Source organism: Adiantum capillus-veneris, chromosome 16 (assembly GCF_014529385.1).
Source record: "Adiantum capillus-veneris isolate H3 chromosome 16, ASM1452938v2, whole genome shotgun sequence".
Taxonomy (NCBI): Eukaryota; Viridiplantae; Streptophyta; class Polypodiopsida; order Polypodiales; family Pteridaceae; genus Adiantum; species Adiantum capillus-veneris.
Window position 1 is genome coordinate 63,749,567 of NC_140946.1, and position 15,854 is coordinate 63,765,420.

General features: G+C 45.5%; 1 protein-coding gene across 1 annotated transcript in view; it reads right to left on the reverse strand.

Moving 5' to 3' along the window:
- Window positions 1-738: 738 nt before the first annotated feature.
- LOC147439171 (Translation elongation factor EF1B/ribosomal protein S6 family protein) overlaps window positions 739-15,854 on the reverse strand; it is a 31,639-nt gene continuing 16,523 nt past the window's right edge. Inside the window, exon 2 of the mRNA XM_086485060.1 lies at window positions 739-1,292. Coding sequence (XP_086341186.1) covers window positions 1,122-1,292 — 171 coding nt within the window. The 3' untranslated portion in view covers window positions 739-1,121. The remainder of the gene's footprint in view (window positions 1,293-15,854) is intronic.

Here is a 15,854-nt window from a genome sequence, read left to right on the forward strand (position 1 = left end):
TTATATAATTCTCTAGCATGCAAAAGTCTTCTTGTTCAGCCTCTTCCCCCATTTTTCCTCTCCTCCATCTACCATAATCCAAATCAATCATTACATCTAGATTCTAACATTGAGCACTTGAGCTCATGCGTTTGGCTTAATCACAACAGGAGACTCCTCATCTGGCTCTTGTAATTTTACGTTCCCAATTTGGTTTCACCATATCGAAATATCATCTATCTGTAAGTACGAGTGACAGTCTGCTCGTGATGGCCTCTTAAGCTCGTCAAAACTCTTATAAAAGCCTGTCACTCTTGCTGATAGAACTTTCATATGTCATGCATGCAGACAATTGTTGCAAGAGCTTGTTGGGGTACCCTACCTTAATCTAAAGGTCTTACACAATTTATAAGCAAGAAAAGCCCCTATGCAATAATAAGGAATGTAGGAAAATAGCCCGTGTTCAAGCAATGCATTGTACAGCAAGGTGAAATGGCCTACATTAGAGAATAAAAAATAGTGTGTGTGACACACTACTCAATGTCCGTTCCTTTTTATAGAAATAGGGAAATAAACGTCACCTATCGCTCACATGACCTACATATACACAAGCCAATGCTTATTCAATGCCCCTCTTACAAGAAAAAAGGAAGAAAAAAGTTTTGCTGTCATTAGCTTGCCAAGTGGCACTAATCGACCAGCTTTTATCCAATGGTCCACAATTGTTCCCAAAAACTCCATGAATGAAAAGGCATCATGTAGGCCAAAAAGGATCGTGCAACTTAAGTAATGAAAAGGTTTGATGTTGTAGAAAACACAATAAAATGCTAATGTGTTTTAGCTTGCTCTGACCCGCAAACATTAGTATCACCTTGATGTCATCACTAAAAACTACACCCAAAGATACTTGTCCATGCCGGAGCATTCCAAAGCCTTTAAAAGACTAGGAATTTGAAATCGTCCAAATTAATAATTTCTAAACTCACAAAATTATTGAAGATGATGAGAACTGAGACATGCCTCATAGAAGAAGCTCCTCTCATGTGCAAACGTCAAATCACTCACAACACGAATTTGAGCTACTTGCAAGACGGGCTTCCCAACACCAAGTTCATAACTTCAGCATTTTCTTGATCAATCATCTAAGCATCATACTGATCTGCGGGCCCCTCATTGTTCTCCTCACGAGGCAACCAACTATCGCCTCTGTTCTTGACAAGAATCCATCTCAAGACAGCATGCTCTTTGTTGAGATACTGAAGATCTTTATGGAGGTTGGGATATGACATTACTGTCATCTGCATCATCTGCCCCTGTTAAAGCCATATAAAAGGCATGGTTACCTTCACAAGTAGGAAAAGGAAGAGAGAGCCCTATATAAATGCAGGCTAAAAAGAAAGAAAGAGAATCAACACGAACATTTGTCAGTTTGTCAGGTGCCTCTCAAGAACCAAGCACCTAGGATGTCATCATCTCCAGCGTTTTCCAAGATCAGCCATCAGCGTTTTCAGCCAGCAGCAGCGTTTTGCTTTGCCCTCAGTACCCCGCAGCAGATCCACCGCGGACAGCCATAGCCCCGCCGTGCTCGCAGTCCTCGCATTGTCTACACCAGCATTTTTAGTTTCCAGCCCTCAAGTAGACCAGCGTTTTCAGTTTCAGCCTTAGCCTTGCAGAGCACGCACCCAAGCTCCGGAGCAAATCCTCACCGCAGTCAGCCATCACAGCAGTACCATACCATTTCCAGCATTCAGCCATAGCCGCCGCCTCCTCGTCATTCTCTTCCTCGTCCTCGTTCTCGTCCTCGTCGCCGACATCATCGTCGTCGACACAGTACCCTAGTACCTAGTACCCCTTGGGCATTGGCTCGGCCCTTGCCTAGCTCAGCATACGGATCCACAGAACCCATCAGTACCTCGTCATCGTCGACACAGAACCAAGCAGTACCTCGTCGTCATCGTCGACACAAAACCCATTAGTACCTCGTCGTCGTCGACATAGAACCCCTCAGTACCACGTCATTGTCGTCGACATAGAACCCATCAGTACCCAGTAGTAAGCCAGCATCAGTACCATTAGCATCAGCATCTCAGCATTTAGCATCATTGTATCAACATTGTGCAAGAATAAAGAAAGTACTTGCTCTGGCAACAGAGCAAGGGGGCTCTTGATGGTTTGGGACCCGACATTCGGTGTCGTCTCTCTTTTCTCTCTCTTTGCCTATCTCTCTCTTTCATTCAGTTCAATTCAGTTCTTTCAAGTGAAGTAAAGAGTCCCTTGTGTTTGTGCACACTTCCACTACACTTGACATTGGTATTGGAGTTCTGTGTGCACTGCACCTGACATTGGTATCAAAGCTCTGTGCGTGCTTCAGCTTCACGAACTCAAGGGAAGAACCAAGAACCCCAAGAACCTAAGCAAAACCAAGAACCCAAAGAACCTCTCTCAGTTTTTTTTCCTCAAAGAATCTCGCATTCTGATCCCATAGCCACTTTCACCCTTAGTCCATCGCACACCAGGCACGCTCCGGTCTTCATCGCTATGTCTTTGAACGAAGATCGACATCGGATCCGAGACAACCCAGATCTTGAGTACGAAGGTCTACTTGCCTCCTATGCAGATATAGGAGTTGGAGAAAGGATCCCTAACCCTCTTCTGCATTCGCATTCGCATGTAGCGTGCATCCACTTTCGTCACCAAGCAACCCTTGAAAATACCTCCGAGCACCCTTACCTTTCAGCTTCACTTGCAATGTTTTCACGCTAGGACTATTCGAGTGGTCATACTTGCTCGCAAGGCAGAGTCAACATGAAGGCTGGTATTCTACGACATTAGTAAGGCTACCTAGTAGCTCGGTTCATCAGTGTTGCATCGGAATAGTCTCTACATCCGCAGTATCCACCCGCTTGGAGGAGTTTTCATTGGTTAGGCATCCACAAGCATTAGAAGCAGTCAGCATCAGAAGTACAAAGAAGTATCCAAGATAGAAGTTCGGCACTTGTGTTACTAAATTGGCTTTATCTGACAAAAAAATAATTATAAATGAATTATTGGATTTATAAGTGAGAGGGTTTTCTCGCTTGGAACACCAGGAAAAAATAATTCTAGATGAATTATTGAAATTTAAAAAATAATTCTAGATGAATTATTGAAATTTTAAGTGAGAGGTTTTTCTCACTGGAGACATCCGAGTACAAAGTATTTCTAGTGCGTCATTCAGAGTAATGGCGGGAGTGAAAGGGAATATCTGTAAGGCCATCGGGAACGGGTACTTCTGATGCGTCACATCGGATGGGTGATAGGGAGCATAGGAAAGAAGTCCGACCATCCGGAAACGGACATCTCTGATGCGTCATAGGATATGTGACATAGCGCATCGCGAAGGAGATTGTACCGTAAGTTCGGTAGGAAAAGACTAGGTGATGGGTATTCTTGATGCGTCACAAGGTGGGTGACGGGTTCATCGGAAAGGGAATATCCATAGTCAAGAGGAAATTCCGAACTGTGTTAGAATTGTGCACAAGGAAAAGCAAGCACTTGAATGAAGATGGGTTCAGAGGAAACTTTGAGGAAAAACAGATGCTTTCTGAGAAAGTGGGTTGCTTTTTGGGAAAGCATATCAGTGTTACCAGGGAACGGACATTTCGGGCCTTGGAACGCCGGAACGGCGTTCCAGCTGACTGGGATTTTCTGGAACGCGTCGGAACGGAACGGCGTTCCGGCTGGAAACTGTCACCGGAACGGGACGACCGGAACGGGTTGGAACGGGACGGAACGGCCGAAACGGCCCCAACGGCCATAAACGGCAGTTTTTGAAATTGAAAAAAATGACTGTTAGGCAGCCAACGGCCATTTTCAACAGTCAAAAAAGTATATAATGCCCCCCTCCTCCCCCATTCTTCACACACTCATCAAGCCTCAAGGCCCATTCTCCCTTGCTTGAGCCTTGCTCTCAACTCTCAAGCCAAGCTCATTCTCCCTAGCTTGCTCTCAACTCTCAAGCCATAGTGTGGCGCCGCGGCATGCCTCAAGGCTCAAGCTCTCAACCTCTCTCTCTCTTGGGCTAACTTCTAAGTTCTAACCCTCAACTTTCAAGGCTCAAGGCTCAAGCTCTCACGGAATCAAGCGGCAAGCCTCTCTCTCTCAATCCCTCTCTCTCTCTCTCAAAGTTCAAGATCAAGCTCTCTCTTTCACGGATAATCCATCATCCATGGCCTCTTCTTCTCGTTCAACCCCCTCCGTTCATGCGGGCAACACTCAAAAGGCGAAGGAATGGTCGTGGTAGGATGAAGTGACCTCGGAGGGCACCTTGTCGGCGGCGGGAGGTTCTCGTGCATGGGGATGCAAGCTATGCTCTTACACGCGGAAAGGGGGGCATGACAAAGTGAGGGCACACTTTCTTCGAGTGCCGGGACATGAGGTGAAATTTTGTGCCAACGTAACCATCGAGAAGAGGAAGGAGCTCGAGGAAAAGGATCAGCAATTCAACCATAAAGCCAAGCCGGCACGCAAAGGTATTGATCCAAAGACCCTCATTTTCCCTTCTTCCTCTCTACCCGGTGTAGGTGTTGGTGCATCTTCAAAAGGTCCAATTCGTCGCCAAAAGACCCTTACCACCTCTTGGGACCCAAAGAAGAAAGAAGAGGTGGATGCGGCCGTGGCCCGATTCTTCTATCACGACCATATCCCATTTGTCGCAGCGAGGTATGTACATTGTTTTATGATTCATCAATCTTCTCTCTCATTTCTTCCGTTATCGTCGTTTCCACTTTTTTGATACTAACCTCTTCTATGTTTGATCGAAATAGGTCGGAGTATTGGAAAGTCATGGTGCAACGGATAGGAGAGTATGGCACCGGCTATGTGCCGCCATCTTCAGAGGCTCTCCGAACCACCTTGCTCGATCGAGAGAAGGCTATCGTGGAGCAAGCAACCCTCAACATTCAGCGTCTTTGGGCAAAACATGGCGTTTCCCACATTGCTGACGGGTGGAGCGATACAAGGAAGAGATCTATCCATGGTCTCGTCGCATACTCCAGTGGAGAGATGTACTTTGTGCACTCTCATGATGCCACTGAGAGTGGCAAGTCCGCCGATGTCCTCTCCGCAGAGTGGACAGCGGCCATAGAAACCATCGGTGAGCAACACGTGGTGGCCTTTGTCACAGATGGGGAGGCATCAAACAGGGCAGCAGCAGCTATCATAGAGGGCCACTATCCGCATGTGACAGTGTGCTTTTGCATGGCACACTGCTTGAACAACCTTCTGAAAGACATCGGCAAGCTAGACTGGATTGCTCCAGTCATTGCTGATGCAGTGAAGATGGTTACTTTCATCAACAATCACAACTTGGTTCGGAGTGAGTACCTCAAGAGGTCGGGCGGCAAAGTGCTTCTAAAGTATTCAGATACCCGCTTCGCATTCAACTTTCTTCTTGTACGCAGGCTGTCTGAATGTCAAAATGCGGTCCGACAGGTCTTCATCAGTGATGAGTTCACCACCTCCCCCTATGTAAAGACAGTTGCAGGGATTTTGTGCAAGGATAAGGCAGAGGATCTTAAGTTCTGGAAGGAGCTCAAGAGTCTAGATGCACAGGTAAAACCGGTGGTTCATTTGCTTCGAGTTCTGGATGGCATGGATCCTTGCATTGGCAAGATTTATGAGGCAATGGACCGCATGATTGAGCAGCTTGCACAGCTTGAGCCGAACGCAGAGCGATATGAGGAGATCCATGCGCTTTGCAGCTCGAGGTGGAATTCATATGCCTCTCCTTTACACGGGGCAGCGTACATGGTGGATCCAGAGTTCCAAGGTGCAGGGCAAGAGACAGATAGGGAAGTCATGAACCAATTTACAGAGATCTTAAACAAGATGGTTCTAGACAGAGATGGGCGACGCATTGTCAGAGATCAGCTGAGACAGTACAGAGAGATGCGAGGGTCATTTGGCAGTCCAGATGCTCAGATTGATCGCAGGAAAATAGGTTCAGTGCTTTGGTGGGAGGACTATGTCTATGATGGCCCTGAGCTTTGGCGATCCGTATTCTCAGCCAGTCAGTTAGTACCTCATGCTTGGAGCAATTGTGGAGTACCTTTAGCCACATTGCTTCCAAGAAGAGGAATCGGCTTGGAGTGGAGAAGGCTAATGATCTTGTCTTCGTCAGCGCAAATTTGAAAATGCTTTGCAAGAGTACAGACAAACAGACAGATCCTTTTACACAGTGGGAGATGGAGCAAGAGGCTTCTCAAGCGGGTGGAGATGCACATCCACCAACACCAGGTACTTCATCTGTGGCTGAGATCGAGCCGGACCTAGACCTCGATGATGAGGAATGGGAGGATGTGCCTGATTTACAGCCGGCTACTACGGATTGGGAGGCCTCTCACGCTAGTGGCTCTTGAGTCTTGAGTCTTTGCCATTTATCCACCTTTTTGTATGGCTGCTTGAGCCTTGCCCTCTTTGCCATTTGTAGCTACTAGCATCTTTATGGTATTTGTCACCTTCAGTCTTTTGGTATTGTGGTCACTGAAGTCTGGTTTGAACTTTGCCCCCCTTTGGTTTTTTTGTAGCACCTTGGCCGCTGGCGGCCCTTGAGGCTTGTTACTATGTTAGCCATAATTAATTCCAAAGTGTTATCTCTGACTACTACTCTTGCAATTATTTGAGAGCATTGTGTATGTACTATGGGCATTGTGTTTGCTCATTGTTGTTCATCTGGCTATGTTGTTCATCTGGCTATGTACTCTGGGCGCCTCACATCCCAATCAAGTCATAATAAGGTTAAATGGTCTTCGAATCGTGTTTTTTGTGGATATTAGAGTCAAAGGACTCTAATACTACTTGTATTTAAACACATAACGCTAAAAAAAAAAATATTTGGGTGTTTTTTTAGCCTGCCGTTCCGCGCCGTTCCCGTTCCGGGCCCATTCCCGTTCCCCCGTTCCGCAAGGAGGCCCGTCGCCGTTCCCGTTCCGCGTTCCGGGTAACTCTGAAGCATATGCTTTCCCGCAAGGAAGTCTATGTCTGCATTGCAACTGTGTATGTGATTGCATCCAGAGACGCCTCGGAAGAGCTGTGAAAGCATTGTGTTTAATTTATAAGGTTTTATTGAGTTTTTGAACAGATTTAGACTATTTTTAAGATACAACGGCCGATCACTTAATAAGTGGGCAGCCACTTGATAAATAAGGCAACAGATCAGCTAGTGTTCTCTCTCTCTCTCTCTCTCTCTCTCTCTCTCTCTCTCTCTCTCTCTCTCTAAAAGGGGAAAAAAAAAAGGCCGCTGTAACAAACTTGGACACTCCAAGTCAAGAATCAACCGCGACAGCACCAAATAACCACTTCAAAACAATTCACAGATCACAATAGATTTGCACTGGCCCGGCGGAGTTCCGTGCCTAGAGATATTGGCCCCAAAGACTGGCGCCCCTTTCGGTATTTCTTTTTGTATTAATCAATCATCAAAGTACAAGAGAGCGGTTAGGGTTTCACTCTCAGACTCTGCGTCCAGATGCTCTGAGAAGTGAGGCCCTCACCACTAATTTAAAGGTTACAAGGGATGCCCAAAAGCAGAGCCCCAAAAGCTTTTAAAATCAAAAGCATCAGTTCTCTCTCTCTCTTGAGAGTCTTTTCTCTTTTTTTTTTTAAAAAAAGCAACAGCAAAATTCGCGTCGCTCATCATTTTCCAAAAAAAAAAAAAAAAAATTTTTTTAATATTCCGCCTCCGCGATTTCCGGAATTTAGGGTTTTTGGCAAAAATTAGGGTTTGCAGGAATTTTAGGGCAATACGGTGAAGTACTAGGCTGGACAAGACCCTTTTCCAAGAGGTCTTTCACTGAGTTCATAATCTTTTCATTCTGTACTCGGCTCACACGATAAGGTGGCCGATTCGGTGGCGTGCTTCCAGATATCAGATCAATGGTATGATCTTCAAGTCCTCTCAAAAGCAATCGGCATGAGCGTGGAGAAAAAAAAATCTTGGCGTTCTTTTCTTCAGGTCAAAACATATTCAACTTTTATCTATCGTTCAGTTCTCCCAAAAGAATGAGTAAGAAAACTGAAGTTCATCAAGTACAATCTCTAAGCCCTTCATTTATTTATCAAAGTCGCTTTCTCGGCCCGGTAGTCAACCACGGCATAGTTCTTGTGGTACCAAGGGATCCCGAGTAGAACGTCACTCACGTGCCCTGAACACCCCTGTCATTGCAAACGAAGTTTGCCAATGCTCGGTGTAATGGCAACATCCCATCCGGGTGCCAGCCGAACTACCTCCGCCAGTGGCGTCAGTCTGTCGGGCGCAGTTCCAAATCGAGCCGCCAATTCCAAGTGAAAAGAAGTTGGCCTTGGCTCCTTCAAAAGAGCTTCTACATCCTTCACTTTGCCCCAAAAAAAAACGGCAAAGTTTGTACTTTCATTCATTTGATTCGGTGCAAGTCCCACGCCATGTGGTACCAGTTCTGCTTTTCTATCTGCCTTTTCTGCCACATTCCTCAGCTGCTCTCGAACTCTCAGACCTGTCGTCGTCTTTATCATTCTGTTCTTTCTGTGCCTTATCAGGGCACTTTGCGGAAATATGTCCATGTTTCCCGCATCCAAAGCACTTCCCCTCTCTGATGAAGCGAGCTCTCTCCTCAGGAGTAAGCTTGGGTCGTGCATCCTTTTTTTTTCTCTGGGTTGCTCTTTTTCATTCTACTTTCATTCCCAGAAGTCTGTTTGGCTCGTTGTGTCATGGCCTCATCTGTGGGGTAAGTCAGACTGCCAGAGTAAATGGCAAAGCCCCGCTTCGCATGACTCATCAACTCCTGAATAGAAGCTGACTTCTGTTCCAAGCAGTGATCTCGGATCTCTGTAGGTAGACCCAAGGTAAACCGCTCAATTTGTTCTCTGAACGAGATCTTCTTGAATGAAGAGGCGGGTAGAAAAGAGCTCCAGAATCTTTCACAATAAGAATTCACTGTATCGCTCTTGGTCATCCGGAGATGGTTCCAAGCAGCTCGTATATCTCGCTCAAACTCTTGAGTCAACCAAGAAGAAATAAAAAGCCTCTTGAATTTCAGTCATGTAACTGGCACAGTCTTGCTTAATAGAAGCGTGGACCACCAAGTAGGAGCATTCCCCTCAGAGTAAGAGGCAGCTCTCCGAATCTTGGAGTGCTCTGAATAGCGTCCTCCCGCGAAAGCGATGTCAAACTGCTGTATAAGAGACAAAGCCTTCGAAGCATCTGAGTATCCTGAAAAGTATCAAACTTGATCGAGTGGCCACCTTCCTTAAACTCTCGGACTTTCTTGCTTTTATCTTCGAGAAAGTCATACTGGTTGGCTTTGTAAAAATTCTTCTTGTTCGCATAAAACTTTCCGTCATCGGAATCTGAGCTGTCTGTAGACGAGTCCTCAGTAGAACTGTCAGTCTCTGGGCGAGATTTAGCCTTCTTTGCCTTTCTCTTGCCCTTTCCAAAGCGTTGCTTCTTGCTTCGCTTTTTACCTTTTCTGTCTTCTTCGCTCGAATTCGAGGAGCTAGAAGAACTGTCAAAAGAAGAAGAAGAAGAACTGGGTAGGTCTTCAAACTTGACGCGCTTCTTCAATTTCTTTGCCTTATCAAATGTCGACCGACGATCCAAATATCTCGAGAAGTCGGTGCCTTTCTTCTGCTTTTTGCCGTGCTTTTTGGCTTTCTTTTGCGTGTCAAAAAGCTGAGCAATCCGTGCATCAACCACGTTCTCCAGTTCCTTCTCCGTATATTTCTTGGAGGCAGAAGGTTTCTTGAGAGCGGGTTTCGGGAGTGGTGTTGTGGTTCTCTGCCACTCCATCTGTACCTCTTTCAAAGAGGTCTGGTTCATATATTTTACCATCTTCGGGTCCTTGGCAAAATTGAGCATCATCTTTGTTGCATCGCCAATCAATTGACGACGCTCCATCTCTGTTTGCTCCGCCTGAGTAGGCTGAGGCGGGCCATACTCTCTGTCTGAATCTTCGTTGTGATCCCAGCCCGCATCTCCAGATGCAGAGGGAGTCGACTGATCATTGCCTGAAGCCATAGGTGCCACGGAAAAAAATTCGGGGATCTGATTTCCCGTAGAAGAGAAATCGGCCGTGCTCTGATACCACTGTAACAAACTTGGACACTCCAAGTCAAGAATCAACCGCGACAGCACCAAATAACCACTTCAAAACAATTCACAGATCACAATAGATTTGCACTGGCCCGGCGGAGTTCCGTGCCTAGAGATATTGGCCCCAAAGACTGGCGCCCCTTTCGGTATTTCTTTTTGTATTAATCAATCATCAAAGTACAAGAGAGCGGTTAGGGTTTCACTCTCAGACTCTGCGTCCAGATGCTCTGAGAAGTGAGGCCCTCACCACTAATTTAAAGGTTACAAGGGATGCCCAAAAGCAGAGCCCCAAAAGCTTTTAAAATCAAAAGCATCAGTTCTCTCTCTCTCTTGAGAGTCTTTTCTCTTTTTTTTATAAAAAAAAGCAACAGCAAAATTCGCGTCGCTCATCATTTTCCAAAAAAAAAAAAATTTTTTTTTTTTAAATATTCCGCCTCCGTGATTTCCGGAATTTAGGGTTTTTGGCAAAAATTAGGGTTTGCAGGAATTTTAGGGTTTCTGGCAGAAATTAGGGTTTCTGCTGTCCGCCACGTCATCACTTTGTGACAGCCGCGATCTCTACGCGGGCAACCAATGCTCTGCTATCTTTGCCGTGGCTGGGAGCTATAAAAGCATCACACGCCCTCTCCCAAAGGGAAGACCAGTTTTCGCAAGGAGGAGATGCTTCTGCAGATTTCAATCGCAAAGAAGACATTGCCGGTGATTCCCATGGCTGCACCAAGTGTACCATATGTCGCCACGACCGAGTGCGCTAGTTCCCACGCGAAGAAGTGCCTATGGAGCGTGTTTCCATTGCGACAAGCTGTTAAGTTTCTCTGTTTTCAGCCCATAAACGTCGTAGACGTGGCTGATTTATGAGAAGGAACCCAAGAACACACCTCTTTGTTGTATAGGTGTCACATGCACATCTAACCCTATGTGCATGTGGACAAGCTACTTCATGAAAAGGGTTCAGTTAGCTTAGGAAGTGTTATGGCACCTTTGAGAGTTTGTTCGCAGACCGTGCATGTCCAAGCACTTAGAGTAGATGCATTTCCTCTGGTTGCACACAGCATGATCATCAGATTACCATCAGAACCCATCAGGAGCATTTTTACAGTGCACAGACCTATTTTCCCTATTTTAGCCATTTTTCACTTATTATTAATAAGTGACTTTGTTGGGAAACTGGTAGGGCAAATTGGCTAAGGATATATATAAGAGAACCTAGCGCTAGCACTTTCTGGCAGAAGAGGCAGCAAGGACTCAGTGTTCGATAGTGCACCTTCTCAGCAAGACCCCCCGGCAAGCAATCTAGAGTTTTCAGCCACCAAAGACCAGCCAACGTTTTCATCAAATGCAGATCAGCCCCAGCGTTTTTCAGCATTGCAGATCAGCCTTGCGACAGCAGAATCCATAGCGTTTTTGCAGCAGATGTCCCATCAGCCCTGGCGTTTTTGGAGTTGCAGATCAGCCCTACCGTTTGCAGTTCCTTGACGAAAAATCCCATATTTGCATCAGCGTTTTCAGTTTTCAGCAGTTAGCCTGCGTACCACAGCCCCCAAACCTCGCAGATCTCACCTTCTCGCAACAGATCCTCGGCGCACGGTCAGATCAGCCTGCGTTTGCAGATTCAGCCCGCTATTCGCAGATTTCAGCATCTGCGTTTTCAGCGCATCGTCGTCACGTCGTCGTCACCGACATAGAGTCAGAATTCAGCAAATAAAAGATTTGCAGATTTCAGCCCTTAGCGTTTTCAGTTTTCACACCGTCTCGTCGTCGTCGACATCGTCGGCAAGTCCATTGCATTGTAGAGATTTGTGCAATCAATAGTAGACCGCTCTCGCCATAGAGAGTGGTGCCTTTGGAGGAGGGTTTGACAACATTCTGGTGTCGTATTCTTCTCTCTCTATCTCTCAGTGTCAACACCTTCATTCACAATGTTTACCACTTTGTTTGTGATCATTTGCACTCTCTCACTAAAGGAGCGGAAGGCTCTCCCTTCCGTAAGTAAAAGAAACCTTGAGCAGAGTTCGGAGCACTCATCTTGAGCAAAGTTCAACATTCACTTCCGTTGCACCTTACAGTAGGATTGGAAGAGAGGATTTTCTTTGTAGAGATCTCTTCTGGAAAATTGCTTTTCGAGAATCCGAGTTGCATTTCGAGCGTCGAGACTTTGAAGGTAACGATTTTCATGTTATGATCTCTAAGTATTTGTTTGCAAGAGTACTTCCTCTTAGTGAGGGAGAAGGAGCAGAGGAAGGCATGAGCCTCTGCTGGAGAAAAGTGCTCTAAGGAGCTAGAGCCAGATCAGCCCAAGGGTTTCGTACCCGAGTTTAAGAAGTAGATCCATGGATCCAAGAGTGGTAGACTCTCGAGATGTGATCCGGAAGTTGAAATTCCCAAGGGAAGGACTTTGTGTCCACGAAAGCAGAGTTACTCTACAAAAAGAGGACAATGGAAACCGAGCCGGAAGAGAGTTGCAGGGATGTCATACCCTGAATCTGGAAGGTGAGATCCAAAGGTGAGAACCTTGGTTCTCGAGGATTTGGAATAAGGAACGGAAGTTCCTTGGAATAGGGTTTTGCCCTAGGAATAGGAAGCCAAGGCTTCCGAGAAGCATCAAGTCTTATTCTAGAACGAACGTGGTCATACGTTCGGTTCAAGTGCTTGTATAGACTTCTCCTCAGTAATAAAGATACTATTACGGGGGAAGACCAGCCCATCTTCTGGTCCCCAGTACTGTGTCGATCTTCTCACTCTCTATCTCTCTCTCTCTTATCTATTTCTCTCTATATACTCTAGCTTCAGTATTAAGTGATAAATTCTATTTATCCAAGTATATTCTATATTGCTATGCGCTCCCGTTTGTGACAGTGGTATCAGAGCATGGTCTCCTCTCTTTCTTTGTAAAGGAGGACGATTGTGGGAAGATACAGGAAGAAGCCATGACAAGCCAAGAGCGAAGTAAGCAGGAGGAAACCTAAGTCCTGCAGAAAAAGCTCACAGAGTTGGGAAAATTTTTCTCTCTGCAAGAAATCGACACAAGACTTTGGATTGTCGGAGAAGGCGACAAGAGCATGATGCTCAAGAACCTAGAGAATCCAAGGAGCAAAATGCTCGAGCAAAATGCTCAAGATCCTTCAGAATCCAACAAATATCCATAAACATCAATCCAGAATAGCCAAGGAATCCCGTCACTCCGGGAAGGATATGAAGAAGGTCTTTAGACCTCATAACACTCAGTCAAGTTTGATACTTTTGACAGAAGGGAAGATGTCCGGAAAGCTACCGCTTTCATTCAACAGTTTGAAGTTGCCTTTGCAAACGGCAATTTTTGAAAAGCGTCGAAGGTGAGGCATGTGACCAAACACCTCAAGGGGAATTGCAAGTACTTGGTCGTATACCAAAGCTCTGCAAGGAACTTACAACAAGACTTGGATTCAATTCAAGGCTGAATTTTTTGACTTTTTTTTTTTTCCTCTATTTTTTGAGGAAGGCATCCAAGAAGATTGGGATCGGCTTGCCCAATAGGAACACGAGCGAGTCAAAGCAAGTAGTGGTTCACTCTTGCCAAGGTAGCTCCACTCTTGACCCTCTCTAAGGAAGGAAAGATGAAAAAATTCAACGAAGGACTTTTGCCTGAATTTTGTAGACGCATCCGCAAGATACTTTGCAGCGGATGGTGAAGTCAATAATACAAGTCGAAAGTGTACACCTCAGTGTACATAGAATCTAATCTTCGCAGTGGGATGGGAACCATTAAACATAGAAACATCAAATTTTTGTTAGCCCTCCTCAACGGATATGTGGCTATCCGAAGAAAGTTTGGAGTAAGGGAATTCAAACTGACTCCTGAGATTTTGAACAAAAGACCCTCGAACTTTAAGTGAGAGAGAAGGTCTTTAATCAAAGTGTAACAAACTTGGACACTCCAAGTCAAGATTCTACCGCGACACAGCAAAGATTCACTTCAAAACAATTCACAATTCACACTTGATTCGACACGGCCCGACGGAGTTCCGTGCCTAGAGATATTGGCTCCAAAGACTGGCGCCCCTTTCGGTATTTCTTTTTGTAATAATCTGTGTTCAAAGTACAAGAGAGTGGGAGGGTTCTCACTCTCATACTCTGCGTCCAGATGCTCTCAGAAGTGAGGGCCCTGCCCACGTATTTAAAGGTTACAAGGGATGCCCAAAAGCAGAGCTCCAAAAGCTGTAAGTGAAAAGCCTTCAAAACTAAAGCAATTGGCTCAAAAGCTGCCAAAATCATCCCACGCAATTTCAGCCAGCGTAAAAGCTGCTTTTTCCGTATACTATCAGCGTGAAAAGCGAGGATTCGTATGGCAGACCACGTCAGCACTGTCAGCGGATTTTGCGGCGTGAAATCCGAAATCTGCCACATCACCCTGTCTCCGCATCTCTCGGTGCTGCCAGCCCAGGTGTGTGTGTGTCCTCTGTTGCCCCACTTCTAAGTGTGTCCAAGGCCATGACACGTGAATATGAAATTGATTTGTTCTTGACTTGCTTTTAGTGCAGGAACTGATAGACGAAATGACTAAAGAATTTTGGTCTAAATGATCTCAAATAGACATGGTTGCAATAGGGGTTAGTCAATCGGAAATCGATAAGGTCCTGAGTGGATCTAGATGCGATTGCTAGCTACATTGCCGATAACTTATGGTCTAAGATCCGAATGAATGTTGAATGTCATGTGATGTCCTATCTTTCTTGCTTCATCTCGGGAATCTGGCATCACATTGTCAGCTGGTAGTATGTGCTCTTTAAGCAATGTACAGTCAGTGTCTACTAAGGCAGTTTATGTTTGTTTTGCAGGCGTAATCGAGGGCGATTACAATGCTTTCAAGAGGGGGGTATGTCACAAAGTGCTGACGTGGCATGCCAGTACACATTCACACATGCACCCCGACGGATACCCAAATTGCTAACGTGGTTGAACTGCGAATGCTGACGTGGCAAGCTGGTACGGCAAGCCCGGGATTCGCGGCGGAAATTGCAGGGAGCATCTTGCGTGGGATTTTGGCTTTTCCTACGTTGCTGGACTTGCTTTATTTTTCTACGCAAGATGAGAAAGAGAGAGAATTCTTTTGCTTTATTTTACTCAAGCACCAGAGAAAGAGAGAAAAAGAGCCTTTGCTTTATTTTGAAAGCTTTTAAACTTAGAAGCTTTTGGGGATTTTTTAATTTCAGCTTTTGGGCTCTGCTTTTGGCATCCCTTGTAATAAGCTGGCAGGGCCTCTCACAACTCAGAGCATCTGGACGCAGAGTTTGAGTGTGAGCGCCTGCCCGCACTCTTGTACTTTGAACTCAGATTAATACAAAAAGAAATACCGATAGGGGTGCCAGTCTTTGGGACCAATATTTCTAGGCACGCAACTCCGCCGGGCCAGTGTCGAATAAATTGTGAGCTGCAAACTCTTTTGAAGTGATTAATTGGTGCTGTCGCAGTAGATTCTTGACTTGGAGTGTCCAAGTCTGTTACACCCTCCCGCAAAGCGATGTCAAGCTGTTGTACAAAAGACAACCTTCGAAGCATCTCTATATCCAAAAAACGTGTCAAATTTAATTGACTGTCCACCTTCCTTAAACTCTCGGACTTTCTTGCTTTTGTCTTCCAGAAAGTCATATTGGTTTGCTTTATAAAAATTCTGCTTCTTTGCATAAAAGTTGTTGTCGTCGGAGTCTGAACTGTCTGTAGATGAGTCCTCTGTAAAACTGTCACTCACGAGGCGAGATTTAGACTTCTTTGCCTTTTTCTTGCCCTTTCCGAA